Source organism: Pristiophorus japonicus, chromosome 3, assembly GCF_044704955.1.
Source record: "Pristiophorus japonicus isolate sPriJap1 chromosome 3, sPriJap1.hap1, whole genome shotgun sequence".
In the NCBI taxonomy this organism is placed as follows: Eukaryota; Metazoa; Chordata; class Chondrichthyes; family Pristiophoridae; genus Pristiophorus; species Pristiophorus japonicus.
In genome coordinates, this window is record NC_091979.1 from 42851221 (window position 1) to 42871002 (window position 19782).

The window sequence follows — 19782 nt, forward strand, 5'->3', positions numbered from 1 at the left end:
TGAAACGTTAATTTTGTTTCTTTCTCCACAGATACTGCCTGACCTGCTGAGTGTTTCCAGCATTTTGTTTATATATACTTTACTTGATTTGGTCAACTCATTACAATTTCCAATACTTAACTCAAATACACCTAAAAGTTTAATTCATGCAATGAGTGACAACATGTTGACCGTTAGTATTTTACTCTTTCTGGAGATAAATAGGTAGAACTTATTTTCCAATTTGTAATGGTCAAAGGTTACACTGTACTAGATACATTCCTTCCCATCCAAAATTTTTTTAATAACTATATTAAAAAAAACAGACTATATGATATGATTTACCTTCACTCAGTTTTCCAACAGAAGTGAACGCATCTTTGACTGCATTTATCAGGGTCCCAGCATGCTTGCAAAAGAACGAAGGGCTGTTAATTAATGGATGCTGCAGAGGGTCTGTAGGAAATAATGATGGCACATATTACTGAAAGAGCATAGAAGCAGTACAAACGTTCACATGGCATGTGTAAAGATACCTCAGAATAGGTACATTAATAGACATGTACATGTTAAATACTTCTGGAGATTAATCCTTAAAACACCAGAACATTCAGGTCAACTTCTCATTAAAATCAGAAGGAGCCAGTTTCAATATGCTAGTTTTGTAAGCGAGGTTGTATGTTTGCTATGTTCTTTTTCATTCTCACTCACTTCAGTCTTACTTTAACCAGACCTATAATGTGTTTAGTTGCATCAACTTTAACACAACTGTGGATTTAAATTTGCAGTGAATTGCTCAGAGCACATTTATAATTTGGATCCACTCAGTTTCTATATTCAATTCAAGTACACATTAATCCTTTAAGGCTCCTGCACCCTTGAATGCAGCAAAGGGAGCCTATTTCAGACCTCATGGCAGCAAGATTGGCAAGATCACAGGAGCCATCTGGGACACCCCAGTGAAACTGCTTACCCCTTCCCTGAAGGTTGAACCAAAGCCTGACAATAGCCCTCCCCCACCTAAAATCCAGATTCTGACATTTTACTAGGATACCTTGGGTAGTCCAACCCAGAGAGAGAATCTGTCCACCAAGGCCTCAAGCAAGAGTCAAGGCCCAACACAACCTCCAAAAGGAAAGCGGAACCCACTGCTCTAAACAGATGTATGCAGCAACACTCAAACTGCAGCTGCGTTACTAGTTTTGTTCCGGTACGGGACAAGCACTGACACACAGAAAATTTCGTAAAGTAAAAGTAATCCAAACAGACAGTAAATATCAGACATACCTAGGCTAAGCTGAAGCTTGTTCTGTTTAACCAGGTCAGTGAGCGCAGGACCCACTAGGAAGTGAAGTAATGCTTCGACTCCTACAAGCTGCACTGCTTGTATTATTGGCAATGCCGAGAGGCTGGAATTCAATTGCATTCTGGACACAGTCGGACTTGGCGAAGGAAAAGCTGCTAAAAGAAATGTACATGCATGGACAATGTTGTAGGGTAATAAAAGAACAAACTTCTAGTGTTCTGCTGCAGGGTCAATGCTTTACAAAGCTTACCTGGTTTCTGTGCAGAGACTGGGGTTGTACTGGGAGAGATTACTGGAGTTCTGCAGGGTGTTCCTAGTGGATGTACAGTTCCATCAGTACCAAGTGCATTCTGCAGCAGTGGGACACACACCTGCCATAATATAGTGGAAGGTCATATCAAACATTTTATGGTGACAAAATACAGATATTACCGATTTTCAGCTAGGTTATTTCATAAGGTATCTCAAAACATGCTCAGCATCAAACTACCTAGGTAATGGTTTTCCTCAGACAAATTTCACTCAAATGTTTAACAGTAATTAAAACAAGAGAATCCTGAACTAACGAGAACCCTTCGTGCATTGCAGAAGGCAACCCTGTCCCAGAAGCTCAAACATTTAAAAGAAACTAAATGCTTAAAAATAAAAAACAGTACAATGTAATGAGGCAAATAAAAATGTGGTTTTACTTTGAAAAACAGAATTGGGTTATCAATGCAATGGGTTTCGACCAACAAACTGAAACTAGTGCAAAGATAAAAGGGAGCCAAAAAAAAATGCAGTGGGACCTTTCTTGCAATTTCAGTAATTGAAACCAGAACTGTAAAATCAGTCTTGCTGGTGGTTAGAGTATGGCGCAGCACGGCACAAATCCCACTGGACAAAGATCTCACAATAAGCCACAACATCTTGGCCAGCCCATAGCAAGGTTACAATGCTCCTTTTTGTCAGAAAGCAGCTGTGAATAAACTCAAGACTGTGGTCAAATCCATTTAGAAACTGAGAGAAAATATTTTCAAAACCAAGACAAACATCAAGTTGAAAGACCCCTGACAATATTAACCTACAAGCTAAACAGTCGACAGCATAAGGAGACTCAAATTAAGCAGTCAACAAAAATATTCTCGAAAAGGCGATGTGCAAATTTAGCTTGACGCACAGATGTCGGTTTTTCTTACCTGTTCAAAATTAGCAGAAAGCTGTGGGCCTAGCCGAAGAGCCAAATACCACCAAACTTCTAGTTTGGCGAGGCCCAAAACCTCCGTTCTTACGTGAATGGAACTCAGTGGCTGCATGAGCAACCGGAGCCTTTTTGCACTGCAAAGTATATCTACACAGTAAAAGGGAAAAAAAAATACACATATATATATATATAGATTAACTGAAAGAATGAAAAAAGATTGAGAAAACATTTAAATTAACTCTTCGATCAGCAAATGAGATTCCTTAATCTCTCCCCCGCCCCCGATTTCTTTTTCAGCTTTTCCCTGTGCCACACGAGGATGAGCTAGGCAGTTGTGCCAAGGACTCTGCCAATACTGCCCAATAGCCAGTTGCTAGAAGGTGCTCAACAGCAGCTGATTCTTATTTTCTGTCTCTACGTGGGGAGGCATATTGCAGAATCAAGATCAGGAATTGCAGGCATGGAGACAAGATGCTTAGAAACTGGCATGCATCACCAAAAAGAACGTCCAAATACTGTGTAACAAACAGAATGCTTAACTACACAGGCAAAACATGAGTACAAGTTATAGGACGGCAGGCTCAAACTGTACAAATGCTAGAGCAGACAATTCGAGAACTGGGCCCAATTCAGGTCATACCCAGAAGGAAGGGAGACATTCAAAACAACCATCAGAGGAGTGAATGATGAAAGAAAGACATGGGAACTGTAGGAGGTACATAAAAGATAGCAAAATGGTACAGAAAAGGGAAGTTCAAAAATGTACTTCAAATTAAACAGCGGCATAGAATAAAGGCTCAAGCTAGTAAAATGTAGGCTGATATCAGAAAGTTCTTCATCCAAAAACTGAATATATGGAATGCACATCTAGGTAGGGCAGTGGAGGTGAAAAACATCATTGTTTGAGAAACAACCGGATGCCATAATAGGAAGATTGCAGGGTCTTTCCGAACTAGGGTGGGTCAAATGTCCTCTCATCCGTATTTATCACCATCAGAGAACACAGGACATCAGCCTCATCGAAAAGAACTGAGAGCCCAAACACACTTCGAGCAACAATCCCTGCCAGAAACCCAAGAACAATTCCTTTCTCTTTTCTTTCCACCCTCTCAAAATAAAAATTCAAACAACCAGCTAAGGAATAATGTACCGTGTATGGTGGTTGGGAGATGGGAAAAGATAATGAAAAAGAATGGCTATGGAAAAGCCTGGCATTGCATATTTTCCAACATTTAGTCAATTTAACAAGCAATATCTTTCAAAAATACTAACCCTGGTCTATTTTTCAAAGCAAAGATAAAGCATGTACTCACTTACCAGGATTCAATGCAAAATTGTCGATCAAGCTTTTCCAAGCAATGAAAGCTATTTTCTTCACAACTGGAGAGCCACTACGAAAGCCCAACTCCTCCAAATGCAGGAGGGAATTAATGAAACTTCCTCCACGGTGCAATGACTTGTGGGAGGGGGAAAAATAATTTAAGTAAATTGAGGAAATAAATGTAATTGTTGAGTTTAATCCACGTGTTACAGGTTCAACCACTTTCTAAAACAAGATGCTATTTTGCAATTCCTGATATACTCTTGGATATCTAAATATTATCTTGGACCAAAGTAGCCCACGAGGAGCAAGAGGTGGACTCTTCTTGCCTGACAGATGTGAGGACATTGCAAGTTTTAGATTTTTTTTAAAAAGGCACTAAACTGTCCTTTAGTAATAACTTGGGGATGGAGTTATCCAAGACTCTTGCTATTGAGTTCCCGCTTCTGGGGGGGGGGGGGGGAAAAGAGAGAATGCATTGTCACTTAACACTAGCGACCACTATAACACATTGACCTGTGTATCCCACTCCCTGGCTTCAAGTACTTAAATTGTATAATACTAGAGATAAACAGCTCAATACTGTTTACACGATATTACTTGAAACATTAACCCATTTTTCCCTTTCAGGGACTGACTGATCTGTGCATTTCCAGGATTCAGTATTTTTCTTTTTATCTACGCAATGTTATTTTGGGGAAATAAATTAAATATTCTATAGAGAAATATTGTTACAGCGGCTTCAGACTCTAGTATTTATAGCATTTAGCACCATCTTCTACTTTTGCAATGAACTGAAAATAAAATGGATATTCCTTTTTCCCCACAATCCATCTTCTACTTGGAGGGGACAGATGGGAGCAATGCCCAGGATAATCTTACCTTTCCCAACAGTTTTACAAAGAGGGGCCACAATTTCAACACAAAAGTTTCATTTTTCGTTGTGAAGAGTTTCTGGAGCTCTGGAATCATTTTCTGGAACGATAACAGTTTAGAATATTTATTACTACAATCTTCATTGCTTGCTTTTCAAATAAAGTAAGAGACGGAAGATGGACTTGCTGTACCAAATCGCTGAGTCAGGCAGAGGCACGTGCCTGCACCTTTGTTTTCCCATATGCCAAACCTCTGAGCTCAACAGACACCTGATCAGTAAATACAATTCTCTGAAGTAAGCCAATTTGCACACAGCAAGGTCCCACCATCAGCAATGTGATAATGACCAGATTGTTTTTTTAAAAAATATAGGTGATGTTGGTGGAGGGATAAATGTTGGCCATCACCGCAGAGAACAGACAGGGACTCGGTTCAACATCTCATCCGAAAGACAGCATCTCAGACAATGCAGCACTCCCCCAGTACTGCATTGGAGTGTCAGCCTAGATTTTATGCTCAAGCCTCTTGGGTGGGACTTGAACCCACAACCTTCTGACTCAAGAGGCGAGAGGGCCACCACTGAGCCACAGCTGACAGAATCATCCATACGTGCCAAAACATGCCAGCTAGAATAATGAAGGATAAAGGGCACCTGCACTTCTTTTGGCTGTGGATTTATTATGCATCATAAAAGGGAAAATGTATCAAATAAAAAAGAGGTTGAAATTTAGCTTTCAAATTCTAACTTGAATAAATGTTTAAGTGACATGGAAGACATGATTATACTATTCTGGATAACAGTCAACGTTACGCAAACAAGATAAGTTTTTGCATTTTTCCACAGGACTTTGTTCTTATTCTTGTACTTACTGGCATCATTAGGGGCTCAATTGCAGCCGCCACCTCTTGCTGCTTTTGAAGCAAAAGTGGTAGTCCCATTTCCAGTGCTGTTGCTGCCCGTAATCGTACTTTAGGAGCTGAATGAACTACAAGAGGAACCAACAGCTTGGCCCACTGAACAGCGTCTTCTCCCATCTGAGCAGGTGTCTGCTCTACCAGCCTTAAACGAGGAAAGCAAAAAGTTTCAGAAAAACTGCCCCACTTTCATTTACAAACAGATCACACATGTGCTTGCAAGCTTTGCCTAATAAATCAAACCTTTCAACTTCACAAATATTCTATACCAGAAGGTATTAAAACTTTGTATTGATGGGCCACTTAGCTGCAGATCAAGCCATATATTTCCAACATTAAACTTACAACTCTTAGAAAATTGATGTTTTTTAAAAAACTCTAAAAGAACATTTAGTATCAGGAAACGACCAAACACATTTTGATATAAAAAACACTTACACTGGCAATAGGTTTTCCGTTATCATTTTTCCTAAGCTGATTAAATTCGTTATTATTGCATTTCTGTGCATCTTACTTCTGCTGTTTAGATGTGATTAATTTGAAAGCACAAATACAATTACTTACAATGATACAGCAAAAGTTTAACGTTTCTTCTATGACTCAACTTTAAAACTCTCAGCCATGAGCAGAGTATATATATATTTTTTTTAAAGTTTAATCCATGATGTCATCAGGTTTAAAGTTTATTCAAATATATAAAAAGCACCATTAAGTTAGTGCAACGATGGGGCTTGTAATCAATGAGCAAGTGAAAATTATATTGAAAAATTATCTTACAAAATCTACCACACTAGTAAGCCACTATGTTAAATATCTTTCCAACAGTGATTTTAATGCAAAGTCAAATTGACCATTTGAAACTGTATTCAAATCAACCTCTAGATTTGCACTTTCATACCCTTGCTCACCAATCTCCAAGATCATGTTTAAGCTTTATTAGCTAAATGACATTTCCTCGAACAAGCTGTACCTAGATCTCGGCTGCTTATATTTTATAGCCACGGATTTTGCAGGCCTGGTGGTTTGGAATTTTCAGTGGATTTAGGAATTTTCAAACACAGAGGAAGCAGTGCTAAGTACAGACCTTTCCAAAACTGTCAGACCTGCAATATTTTAACTGGCAAAAAGCAAGGGCTCACAAAGTGAGGGGGCTTTGCAGGCCAGAGCTTAAGTGTTTTTTTATGGCAATATCCCAGTCTTTCAATAAAAGCCACACAGTATTTGCAGCCTTATTCTCTGAACGTTAAAAGAAAGTCCATAACGTATTGTTTAAAGTTCAAATAGGTCTTAATTTAATATCAACAAATATTGCATCAATTTTCCAGAGAAGATCATTTTTATTCCTTCAAAAACATTAGTCATGCAGTTGTTGCACTGTGTCCAAGATTTATTCACTAAAATAATAAACTAGCTGAACTTAAGTGGCATCTGTTGATTTGCAACTGTATCAACAAATTGTCAACAGATGTATATCTAGTCAACTGCTGCTCCCGCCCGTTTCTCGGCAGTACCCAGGCGGTCTTTGCTTTTTTACTGCCTGCTACCACTGGGGCCAATTTGGCAGGAAATTCATCCGAGTTTTCTCGGCGGTAGCGGGAGGCGACGGTAGGTGCAGACCTCTCGACTTGGAAAAGATCGGAGACAGTGTACTGCTCATGCGTGAGATTTGAGATTTTTTTCTTTTGTTTTTTTTTCAATGCTGAACTCACTTTTCCCGCGATTGGAGTGGACGGGTCGGCCGCACATGCGCAGAAAAGCTCGGGAGTGAGTTTCACCTCGACAGCAAAAGAAGGAAGTCATTGGGGGGGTGGGAAAAAAAAGTATCACCAGCCATCCACCTCAAAAAACTATGAGTGGTAGAAAAATTGCGAGAAAGGCCAATGTAGGAAGGCTCAGAGCTCCCTGGTTTACTGATGAGCTGGAGGCACTTGCCTCTGAGGTGGAGCAACATTAGAGAGCTCACCTGAGATGGTCGTGGCAAGCCAGCCCCGCTCCAATATAAACACATTTGGCAGGAGATTGGGGAGGCCTTGTCTGCAGTGGGCATCTTGGTTCATGATGACCAGTGCAGGAAGAGATGGAACGGTCTGGTAGCGGCAGCAAGAGTAAGCAAACATCTTATTGATGCACTCCCATACTACTGAAAAAGTATATGTAGCCGTACTGTAACACCATATTTGCCATCAATGACTAACTGATGTAAGAAGATGCTTGTGTCGTTAAGAGATCTTGCTGAAGAGCTGTGTGCTTGTTAAAGGGAGGAATGGGACATAAACCCATTGACTCGTCTTATGATGTCTATTTGTGCGCACATGTGCGGAGGAAAAAAACAGCCAACGCCTCAAAGAGGTGTGGCACGGGAGGTTATCGAACAGACTGACATCGAGGAGTATGCTTTGGTGTTGAGGGGTGACCAACCCTGTGCCACAGCACGGTAAGTTGATCATAATCTCCGGTCTGTGCTGCGCTCATATCATGCAAGGTCATGTAATGTGATGTCAAATGCATTTTAATGTATTGTAGGCCGATTAGGGTGCGGTGATGTAACCATGATAATCCTTGAAATAAGACTGTGATACGTGATGGTACTCATGTCAGCACTGCCAACCCCCCACTCCCAAACACAAATGTTGTAGTGTACTTGCAGATGATGAATCAGATAGCACCGACTGAGGCACCACATCCACCTCTGGCATGCAAAGGCCATGTGCAACACCAATCACCTCATCAGGAGCCCGCGTCAACAGCTCCTTCCGCCCCCCCCATACCCCCCCGCCTCCACAACCCACAGAGATGAAGACCATGAGGAAGAGCAGGGAGAAGGGCCAGTGTTTGTTCCACTTGGGCTCGAGGAGGTGGAAGAAGAGGATTCCATCCTCTTGACATGTGTGCCAACTGTGCGCCCAACATCAGTATCCGAGTTTTTGGGCTTCGACTTGGAGGAAATGGGACCAAGCGTTGTGCAGCACTGCATCTGTGGCGTACAAGCCACCATGACGCAACCACACAGGTTGATGCAGCAACATCTCCTTGCTGCAAGACGGGCGGAAGCAATGCAGGAAATGGTTCAGCTGTTGAGGACGAGCGCGACCTAGGTCGAGAGTTCCTCCAGGCCATGGCTGGGATAGCTGCCAACATTGCCGCGTTTGCAGAGCAGCATACCAACAGTGCAGCGAACCATCGAGTCTGTCGATGCCATGCGGCAATTGATGATCTCGGGATGTGGCATGCCATAGCAGCCAGGCCGATAGAACCAGAGGGTCGGGAGATGCCAGCATCTTCCAGCTCAGCGCCGCCATTCTCTTCCCGACGAACACGACAGCGCGCTCCGGGTGCACTGCTGCACCATGTGCTGGTACTGACACGGTGAGGGGCAGGGGTGCGGGTTAGGATGGGCAGGTTGGCGTGGGGATGGGCAACCCATTATCAAGAGGAAAATGGGGCTCACGGAGGTGGTGGGTAGAGGGTTGGGTGTTGATGTTTGTATATATTGTTCATATGTTGTCTTTTGATGTTAAATTTACTGCTTTTAGAAATAGTTTAAAATATTTTGCTCGACATGTTTGAATCTTCTGCCACTTGTGTTGTACAATTCAATACAGATATATATATATTTTTTAAACTACTCTTAGTACCTAACTTTTAGATAATGAGGGATATGTGCTAAAATACACACAAATGTCCTTTAAATGTAGTGCTGTGCGTTAAAATTGTCAAAATCCCTGCCAGCTCCCTATAAATCGTGCTGCTAAGCCACTGTTGAGCGCTCAGCAGCTTTTGATGAAATACTCCCGTTTCCAAGATGGCGTCCGTACCGTCCGCTCAAGATCGAGGTAAGATCACCTTTTTCAGAATGGTCTTTCTGGCGGGAAATGGATCTTAGCCAATCTTGGTGATGAAACTGGCGTTTTGGGGGATTTTCCCAGGGTGGGCAGCATGGACTACCGCCGGCAGTACTTCTCTGATGAAGTTACCGCCAGGCGGTGATTTTTTTTTTAACCAAACTGGTTTTTGGGCAGTAGCTCGACGGTAGTGAGATGAATTTCGGCCCCTTAGCATTTAGTAATAAAAATCTCAAATGGTACAAACTGAATATGGCTCTGCTGGACTACTATTCCACTAAAATGTATATTACTGAACTAATACAACCTCCCCAATTTACAGAATCCACACAAGTGTACTTCCTTACTTTGTAATGAAATTAATTTTAAAAAAAATTGAGAACAATTCCAATTTGACCCACACTTACCTTATAAGAAGATTTATTGCTTCATGCTCAATGACCATTGACTGCTGATCTCTAATTAGTATCTTCTCCACTGCTGCAAGTATATTTTGAACCTAACAGTAAAGCAAGACTCAAGAATTTTGGTTACTACCCAACTGACAGCCAACACGATGCAATACACTATATACAAAAAAAATATTCAGGAAAGCACAGAAAAGTGTGGCTAAAATTTGTAGTCTTGTTTTAGAGTTTTTATTGAACAAATGGTTCAAACTGAAGTTTGAGATTCCATTTAAACATAAGAAATATGAACAGGAGTAGGCCATACAGCCCCTCGAGCCTATAAGATCATGGCTGATCTGATCATGGACTCAGCTCCACTTCCCCGCCCGCTCCCCATAACCCCTCATCGTTTAAGAAGCTGTCTATTTCTGCCTTAACTTTATTCAATGTCCCAACTTCCACAGCTCTGAGGCAGCGAATTCCAGATTTACAACCCTCAGAAGATCGTGCCCGCTAGTTCAAGTCTACCCCATCAGTGGAAACATCCTCTCTGCATCCACCTTGTCGAGCCCCATCATAATCTTATACGTTTCGATAAGATCACCTCTCATTCTTCTGAATTCCAATGAGTAGAGGCCCAACCTACTCAACCTTTCTTCATAAGTCAACCCCCTCATCCCCGGAATCAACCTAGTGAACCTTCTCTGAACTGCCTCCAGAGCAAATATAGCCTTTCGTAAATATGGAAACCAAAACTGCACGCAGTATTCCAGGTGTGGCCTCACCAATACCTTATATAGCTGTAGCTATATGTATACTACAAATGTTGGATTGAATATCAGTTATATAGTAAAAGCAGCTTAAAGTTTAGCTTTAATAAGTGCAAGCTCACAAGCCATAAATTAAAATTATTTCAGGCATATTGCGTGATGCACTTCATTCATTATGGTTTTCCTCATTGTGAAAAGTCCAAAGACAGTTTCTTTTGGTATGCAACTATCTATGGAACCCCTTCCCTCCCTTCGTCTTTCCTTCCTCGTACAATTCTAAATATTCAAAATGAGACAGTGGGAAAAGACGTGGACAAGTTACGCTGTGAGTAGTATTTAGAATGGGGAATCTAGAACTAGGGGGCAAAGTTTAAAAACTGAGACGAGGAGGAATTTCTTCTCTCAGGAGGGTCATAAATCTGTGGAATTTTCTGTCCCAGAGAGCTGTAGAGGCTGAGTTATTGAATCTATTTAAAAGGTGGAGATAGACAGATTTTTGAATGATAGGGAGTGAAGGGTTATGGTGAGCGGGCAGGGAAGTGGAGCTGAGCCCAAGATCAGATATGATCTTATTAAATGGCGGAGCAGGCTTGAGGGGCTGAATGGCCTACTCCTGCTCCTATTTCTTACGTTCTTATGAAAGACCATACCAGGCGATGATAATATTTACATTTTGATGGCATGAAGAATGTTCATATTAGAAATTGCATTTACATTGCACATTACATCCTCAGGATTTCATAAAGTGCTTCACAATCAATGAATTACATTTGAAGTGCAGTCACTTGTGTAGGCAAATATGACAGCCAGTTTGAACACAAGTGAAACAGCAACTGCAATGAAATAACGGTTCATCTGTTTTTACTAGTGTTAGTGGAGAGGAAAAAATTGCTCATAATACACTGGACAACACTCTGCTCTTATGACAGAACTGTGGTATCTTTTTTAAAAAACAAATCCACCTCCACTTAGCTTAACATCTCACCCAAAAAAAACAGTACCTCTGACAATGCAATGCTCTTTCAGTACTGCACTGATGTTTCAGCCTAAATTATGTGCTCAGGTCCGAAAGGAGGCTTCAACCCTCAGCCTTCTGAATCGAAGGCAAGATTGCAACTGATTGAGCCAAGCTGACATTATAACACACAGCAGAGGCGTTTACATTTATATCATCTTTACATTTAGAGCATTGCAATGAGTACACCAATCTGAGGCAAAAACAGTGACAAATGTTTGACAATTTGCCAATGTAACAGAAAATATTTTTAAAGAACTTGCAGTGACATTGCTCCCAACAATGGCAGAAAAACAAATCAATGACTGGAGTGTTAATAGGAGTTTTATGCAGTATTGGATTTTGGGTGAGGGAGGGAAACAGGGAATAAGATGTCCCCTAGCTGTCCTACACAGAAATATGGAAGAATCAAGAAAAAGTGCAACTTGCACCACTGAACATTAATTACTTTCTAACAAAAGACAAGGGGAATTTATTTAAAAGGTGGAGATAGACAAGATTTTTGAATGATAGGGAGTGAAGGGTTATGGTGAGCGGGCCATCTTTGTGCCATTATCTTGGCTCCTGTATCTCAGATCATTTTCATGACAATTCCCAACACCTTTGAGAATGGACACAGAGGGAATACGAGTCATGCTAGTTTTTGCTGTAGGCATCCTTTCCCTTCCCCTAAAAAAAACCTCCCAAGAAGCTAATCCAACCCTTTGTAAATAACTTTTCCTGGAACTTGCCGTTGTGAAAGCCTAATTAATTTCAACAGATTCTTGGAAATTCACTGATTTCTCTTTCTTTCTGTAATTTCAAAAGTAATATCTGAAATTCTGAAAAAGGAACCCAACTCCTTAATTTAAAACAGAACCGCTCTTTTTACATCCTGGAAACAAAAGTTAAGACACTTTCTGGATTTGATATCCAATCAGTTTTTACAAAGTAACAAGTCACATACAAATTGAACCCAGCAGCATTAAAGTTTGAATTATTAATTAAACTTGACAGCATTGTGTCAAAATAGGTTTAGCACAGAGATTTGAACTAAATCATCCATTAGATTTAAAAGAAGCAGCCACTATACCAACACCAAACAAAAACACCTAACTTGTGTCAGGGAAAATTAATTCCATTTAGCATTAAGCGCAGAAGGGTTATATTTGCCCATTAGCGGCAGGAAAACTCACCTCCTTCCCAACCACCTCCGCACAAAAATTCTGTTTAGCCATTACCCAAAGTGCTCTTGTACAGGTGTTCTTATCAGTTGATTTGACGGCAATATCACAGAGAGTTACGATCAACAGTTGGGCATCAGGTGCTGCAGGGAAAACCGAAGGAAGGAAAGGGAGGTCAATCATAATTCTATGGCAAGTCAACCCTAAAAGTGAATTATATTACACACTGCCATAAATGTTTTGCAAGATTACCATTGACACCAGGGAATGGAGCATTTGAAAACACAATTTAAATAAAGGCAATTACGCACCTAGTCATTAAGTTTAGTTTTCTATGCAATTAAACAAATCAATTAATTCCATGCTTTCAGTACATAAAATTGCACTGATAAAGTTTTAACAGCTTAAATAAAATGCACAAAAGCAAATGCTATTGAACTGTACCTGACAATCCAGCACTAATATTACTGTGAAAGACACAGAATCCCAAGGCCTGTAGTGCAGCGTTACAAAGTTCCGTATCTGAATTTGAAAGGTGATCCTTCATGGGAAGAAAAAAAAACTTGGTAAAAGAGGAAAATTTCAATGAGAAACTAGCAAGCTTTTAATTGCAAGGCATATGTAATTGGGGCTAGAAATTCCTCTTATACACATGTAGCACTTTAGAGTACATTATTACCATCAGTCAGGGTCCGGTGCAGCTGGGCAGGGGGGGTGGCGCAGGGCGGGAGAAAGAGTAGGCGCATCTGACAGTGGAACAAATAACAGCTATTCTCTAGTCAGGGCTGGACAACATGATAAAACAAGAGTCTGTCCCCAAATTTCCTCATCACATTTTCAAATGAAGCAGGCACAGTGATTCACATTTTAATTTTGCTTTTGACACCAAATTATAATCAACTGCAAATAAAGGCAGTTGATAAAATAAAATACGAGAGGGGTGGGAGAGGAAATATGACTTAATAAAACATTTCAAGAAAGTTTTTCGTAAAAAGCTATGTCACTCCATCAAGAACATCACAATAATTAAGGCATCTTTTCACAACATTTATAACTTTTATATATTACCCTAGAATAGTTTACTATTTTGAAAAAAAAATAGCATCACTTATCAAGCTGACCTGATTATTAGAACAGCAGATGTAACGTACAGTGAACAGGCTAGTTATCACAGTACTAAAACATTTGTCACATTGCATTACAAATGGGTATGATTTGGTGGCCATTACAGAAACGTGGTTGCAGGGGGGCCAAGACTGGGAATTAAACATACAGGGGTATCTGACAATTCGGAAAGATAGACAAGAAGGGAAAGGAGGTTGCGTAGCTCTGTTAATAAAGAATGATATCAGGGCAGTTGTGAGAGACGATATTGGCTCTAATGAACAAAATATTGAATCATTGTGGGTGGAGATTAGAGATAGTAAGGGGAAAAAGTTACTGGTGGACGTAGTTTATAGGCCCCCAAATAATAACTTCACGGTGGGGCGGGCAATAATCAAGGGAATAATGGAGGCATGTGAAAAAGGAACGCCAGTAATCATGGGGGATTTTAACCTACATATCGATTGGTCAAATCAAATCGCACGGGGTAGCCTGGAGGAGGAATTTATAGAATGCATACGGGATTGTTTCTTAGAACAGTATGTTACAGAACCTACAAGGGAGCAAGCTATCTTAGATCTGGTCCTGTGTAATGAGACATGAATAATAAACGATCTCCTAGTAAAAGATCCTCTCGGAATGAGTGATCACAGTATGGTTGAATTTGTAATACAGACTGAGGGTGAGGAAGTAGTGTCTCAAACGAGCGTACAATGCTTAAACAAAGGGGACTACAGTGGGATGAGGGCAGAGTTGGCTAAAGTAGACTGGAAACACAGACTGAACGGTGGCACAATTGAGGAACAGTGGAGGACTTTTAAGGAGCTCTTCCATAGTGCTCAACAAAAATATATTCCAGTGAAAAAGGGTGGTAAGAGAAGGGATAACCAAGGAAATAAAGGAGAGTATCAAATTAAAATCCAATGCGTATAAGGTGGCCAAGGTTAGCGGGAAAATAGAAGATTGGGAAAATTTTAAACGACAGGAAAGAGTGACTAAGAAAGCAATAAAGAAAGGAAAGATAGATTACAAAAGTAAACTTGCACAAAACATAAAAACAGATAGTAAAAGCTTTTACCGATATATAAAACGGAAAAGAGTGACTAAAGTAAATGTTGGTCCCTTAGAAGATGAGAAGGGGGATTTAATAATGGGAAATGTGGAAATGGCTGAGACCTTAAACAATTATTTTGCTTCGGTCTTCACAGTGGAAGACACAAAAACCATGCCAAAAATTGCTGGTCATGGGAATGTGGGAAGGGAGGATCTTGAGATAATCACTATCACGAGGGGGGGTAGTGCTGGACAGGCTAATGGGACTCAAGGTAGACAAGTCCCCTGGTCCTGATGAAATGCATCCCAGTGTATTAAAAGAGATGGCAGAAGTTATAGCAGATGCATTCGTTATAATCTACCAAAATTCTCTGGACTCTGGGGGAGGTACCAGCGGATTGGAAAGCAGCTAATGTAACGCCTCTGTTTAAAAAAGGGGGCAGACAAAAGGCAGGTAACTATAGGCCGGTTAGTTTAACATCTGTAGTGGGGAAAATGCTTGAAGCTATCATTAATAGCGGGACATCTAGATTGGAATAGTGCAATCAAGCAGATGCAACATGGATTCACGAAGGGGAAATCATGTTTAACTAATTTACTGGAATTCTTTGAGGATATAACGAGCATGGTGGATAGAGGTGTACCGATGGATGTGGTGTATTTAGATTTCCAAAAGGCATTCGATAAGGTGCCGCAGAAAAGGTTACTGCAGAAGATAAAGGTACGCGGGGTCAGAGGAAATGTATTAGCATGGATCGAGAATTGGCTGGCTAACAGAAAGCAGAGTCGGCATAAATGGGTCCTTTTCGGGTTGGAAATCGGTGGTTAGTGGTGTGGCTCAGGGATTGGTGCTGGGACCACAACTGTTTACAATATACATAGATGACCTGGAAGAGGGGACAGAGTGTAGTGTAACAAAATTTGCAGGTGACACAAAGATTAGTGGAAAAGCGGGTTGTGTAGATGACACAGAGAGGCTGCAAAGGGATTTAGATAGGTTAAGCAAATGGGCTAAGGTTTGGCAGATGGAATACAATGTTGGAAAATGTGAGGTCATCCACCTTGGGAAAAAAAAAAACAGTACAAGGGAATATTATTTGAATGGGGAGAAATTACAACATGCTGAGGTGCAGAGGGACCTGGGGGTCCTTGTGCATGAAACTCTTTTAGAGAATCCCAAAAAGTTAGTTTGCAGGTGCAGCAGGTAATCAGGAAGGCGAATAGAATGTTGGCCTTCATTGTGAGAGGGATGGAGTACAAAAGCAGGGAGGTCCTGCTGCAATTGTATAGGGTATTGGTGAGGCCACACCTGGAGTACTCTGTGCAGTTTTGGTCACCTTACTTAAGGAAGGATATACTAGCTTTCGGGGGGGGGGGGGGTGTACAGAGACGATTCACTAGGCTGATTCCGGAGATGAGAGGGTTACCTTATGATGATAGATTGAGTAGACTGGGTCTTTACTCGTTGGGAGTTCAGAAGGATGAGGGGTGATCTTATTGAAACATTTAAAATAATGAAAGGGATAGACAAGATAGAGGCAGAGAGGTTGGTTCCACTGATCGGGGAGACTAGAACTAGGGGGCACAGCCTCAAAATACGGGGGAGCCAATTTAAAACCGAGTTGAGAAGGAATTTCTTCTCCCAGAGGGTTGTGAATCTGTGGAATTCTCTGCCCATGGAAGCAGTTGAGGCCAGCTCATTGAATATATTCAAATCACAGATAGATAGATTTTTAACCAATAAGGGAATTAAGGGTTACGGGGAGCGGGCGGGTAAGTAGAGCTGAGTCCATGGCCAGATCAGCCATGATCTTATTGAATGGCGGAGCAGGCTCGAGGGGCTAGATGGCCTACTCCTGTTCCTAATTCTTATGTTCTTATATCACAAATATGAATACCTAACTGATATGCTCCAACAAATCATTCGACAGTTAGAATCCAAATGCTAAACATTTGATCAACACATTAATATACCATCCCCAAATAATTTTTAAATATATATTGATTTAGAAAAAACTATTCACTGATCAGCATTCAAGATTGCACACAAATCTCATTCTATATACAGCAGAGAAATCTATGAACCATTTGTTAAGCCCCATTCAAAATTATAACACTAAGAATGGCAGTGGGGAACACAGTAACGTACTGGAACGATTACACTCCATCAAAACAGTCTCAAAATCCGAAAGATACAAAACTATACACTTGTATAACCCTCAATCAGTTCTCTACCCAAATATTCATCCAGTTCCCCCTTACTGGCGGACTTCAAATGGTCAATGCACTTTAATTTTCATTTTTAAAAATGAACTTACAATTACAACCCCATACAGCTACCCTCCTTCAGGGAGGAATTCCAGTCAAAGCAACAAGAGTGAACCCACCTTATTAGCCTTGAACCATGTGCAGATAGATAAAGCACAGCCAGAGTATCTAGGAGTATAATGCTTTTCGAAACACAACTTTGAATTTACCTGCAGGCAAGAGGCAAACAAACTGTTCTTGTGTCCCCAGCTAGCTACCAGAAGGGAATTCGAAGTCCAGTGACTCTTCTCCCTACAATGTTTCCTCCCCCGTGAGGAGATATCTGGCTCCTCTTCTCACTACCTCTCCTCAAGAGAGAATGATTAATCAAGAATTAGCTGACTGGGAACAGGGACATCTTGTATCAATGCTCTGAGACACAGTCTGCAAATTGTGACCGTGACAAGTTAGCAAGAGTGGTACTCTCCAAACAAAGTGTTAATATACATTTGACAGAACACAATCCTGAGATTCTAACATAAATGACATAACAAAAAATTAATAGTTATTGGACAACAGCATTTCACCTCAGAATATAGATAAGAAAGATAACTTACTTTAAATACTTCAATGAGGCGAGTAAACCGTTTGCCAACTGCACCAGCAAATTCTTTTCCATCTTCTCCACTTAAGCGGCTAAAATATAGAACAAATACAACGAGTTTACTTATTTAATAAACGATAGCTGGGATGGTCACGATCTGGATGTGGAAATGTTTATATATGCAAGTCATTATAACGGCACCCATGTAGTATTTGCATATCTCGCACCATCTTTGCGGCTGAAAAATGAGACTACTAATAAAGATCATTTTTTTGCCAGCTTAGGGTAATATTCACCCAGCCCCAAACTCATTTGCTTTAAGGATCCTGAACTCAGAGAATGTGATCAATTGGGCTCGATTCAAACTCCGGCCCCAGAGACAAAAATATGTTCCTCTTTCAAAATAAGGCAACAAATGTCATTCAGGAGATGCACAACTAATTGTTTTGGGGATGGGTGAAATTTTATTTCTTCAAATACATTTCATCCAATTCTATTGTCTGTGCAGAAACAATGTTGACGAAGTACACCCACAATAGACCTGGCCGTTGACTAGGCAACAAATTAAAATGCAACTATTTTTGTAATGAAACAATTAATGTGGCACTCTCAACTTTGAGTGCCATTAAATCTTATAATCTTTATAAACAGATTGACGACAGTCACATCAGGCAAAATATTCAGAGGTAATGTACTAACAAACGTAGGAGTGAGGCAACTAATTCATACTGAAATGGCTCACATTATACCGACCTGGAAATGGTAAGGTAGGCATCCACTTGCTCTGTGGATGAAACAGACGTGTCTTCCAAGGTTTCCAACAGTGGCAACAAAGCAGAAACTGCTGGGTAAGCAGAAGCCATCATTCTCGTGCTTGGAATTCTGGGATAAAAAAACAAGGCATTCATTTATTGGTCTTCCGCTTTCAAGCAGTTCAAGGTGGCGGCTCATCACCACCTTCTCAAGAGCAATTAGAGAAATGGGCAATAAATGCTGGCCTTGCCAGCGACGCCCACATTCCATGAACAAATAAAGTGCTTACTGACCTGCTAATGCGTCTAGCATTTTGTGTTTTTATTCTATTTTATCAGTATAGAATTTGAATGCAACATTCCCACTGTCTTTTTCAACCTAACCAACAATAGTCCTAAACTGAAAAAATTGCCAATAAATCCTGATAACTTCACATTGTTAGGTGTAAACATAATACACTTTATATATAATTAGTCATTAAACAAAATAAGCTATTAACAATTTGTAGTCTGTCCTAAAATTAAAAACTCACTGTTCATCCACACAAACGTGAACTTAACAGAATACTTCACATTGTGAGAACATAACATACATAAGAACATAAGAATTAGGAACAGGAGTAGGCCATCTAGCCACTTGAACCTGCTCCGCCATTCAACAAGATCATGGCTGATCTGGCCGTGGACTCAGCTCCACTTGCCCGCCTGCTCCCCATAACCCTTAATTCCCTTATTGGTTAAAAATCTATCTGTGATTTGAATACATTCAATGAGCTAGCCTCAACTGCTTCCTTGGGCAGAGAATTCCACAGATTCACAACCCTCTGGGAGAAGAAATTCCTTCTCAACTCGGTTTTAAATTGGCTCCCCCGTATTTTGAGGCTGTGCTCCCTAGTTCTAGTCTCCCCGACCAGTGGAAACAACCTCTCTGCCTCGATCTTGTCTATCCCTTTCATTATTTTAAATGTTTCTAAAAGATCACCCCTCATCCTTCTGAACTCCAACGAGTAAAGACCCAGTCTACTCAATCTATCATCATAAGGTAAGCCCTTCATCTCCGGAATCAGCCAAGTGAATCGTCTCAGTACCCCCGCCAAAGCTAGTATATCCTTCCTTAAGTGAAGTGACCAAAACTGCACGCAGTACTCCAGGTGCAGCCTCACCAATACCCTATACAGTTGCAGCAGGACCTCCCTGCTTTTGTACTCCATCCCTCTCGCAATGAAGGCCAACATTCCATTCGCCTTCCTGCACCTGCAAACT

At 40.8% G+C, this 19782-nt stretch overlaps 1 protein-coding gene across 1 annotated transcript in view; it reads right to left on the bottom strand.

The window, feature by feature from the left end:
- The window catches only part of rif1 (replication timing regulatory factor 1), a 100103-nt gene that overhangs the window by 57926 nt on the left and 22395 nt on the right, over window positions 1-19782 (bottom strand). Inside the window, exons 2-13 of the mRNA XM_070875320.1 lie at window positions 18521-18649; window positions 17781-17859; window positions 13204-13300; window positions 12772-12902; window positions 9830-9921; window positions 5536-5725; window positions 4672-4764; window positions 3786-3924; window positions 2464-2615; window positions 1536-1656; window positions 1267-1440; window positions 325-435 (exon numbers count right to left, since the gene is read on the bottom strand). Of these exons, the coding sequence (XP_070731421.1) occupies window positions 325-435; window positions 1267-1440; window positions 1536-1656; window positions 2464-2615; window positions 3786-3924; window positions 4672-4764; window positions 5536-5725; window positions 9830-9921; window positions 12772-12902; window positions 13204-13300; window positions 17781-17859; window positions 18521-18633 (1492 nt within the window). The 5' untranslated portion in view covers window positions 18634-18649. The remainder of the gene's footprint in view (window positions 1-324; window positions 436-1266; window positions 1441-1535; window positions 1657-2463; window positions 2616-3785; window positions 3925-4671; window positions 4765-5535; window positions 5726-9829; window positions 9922-12771; window positions 12903-13203; window positions 13301-17780; window positions 17860-18520; window positions 18650-19782) is intronic.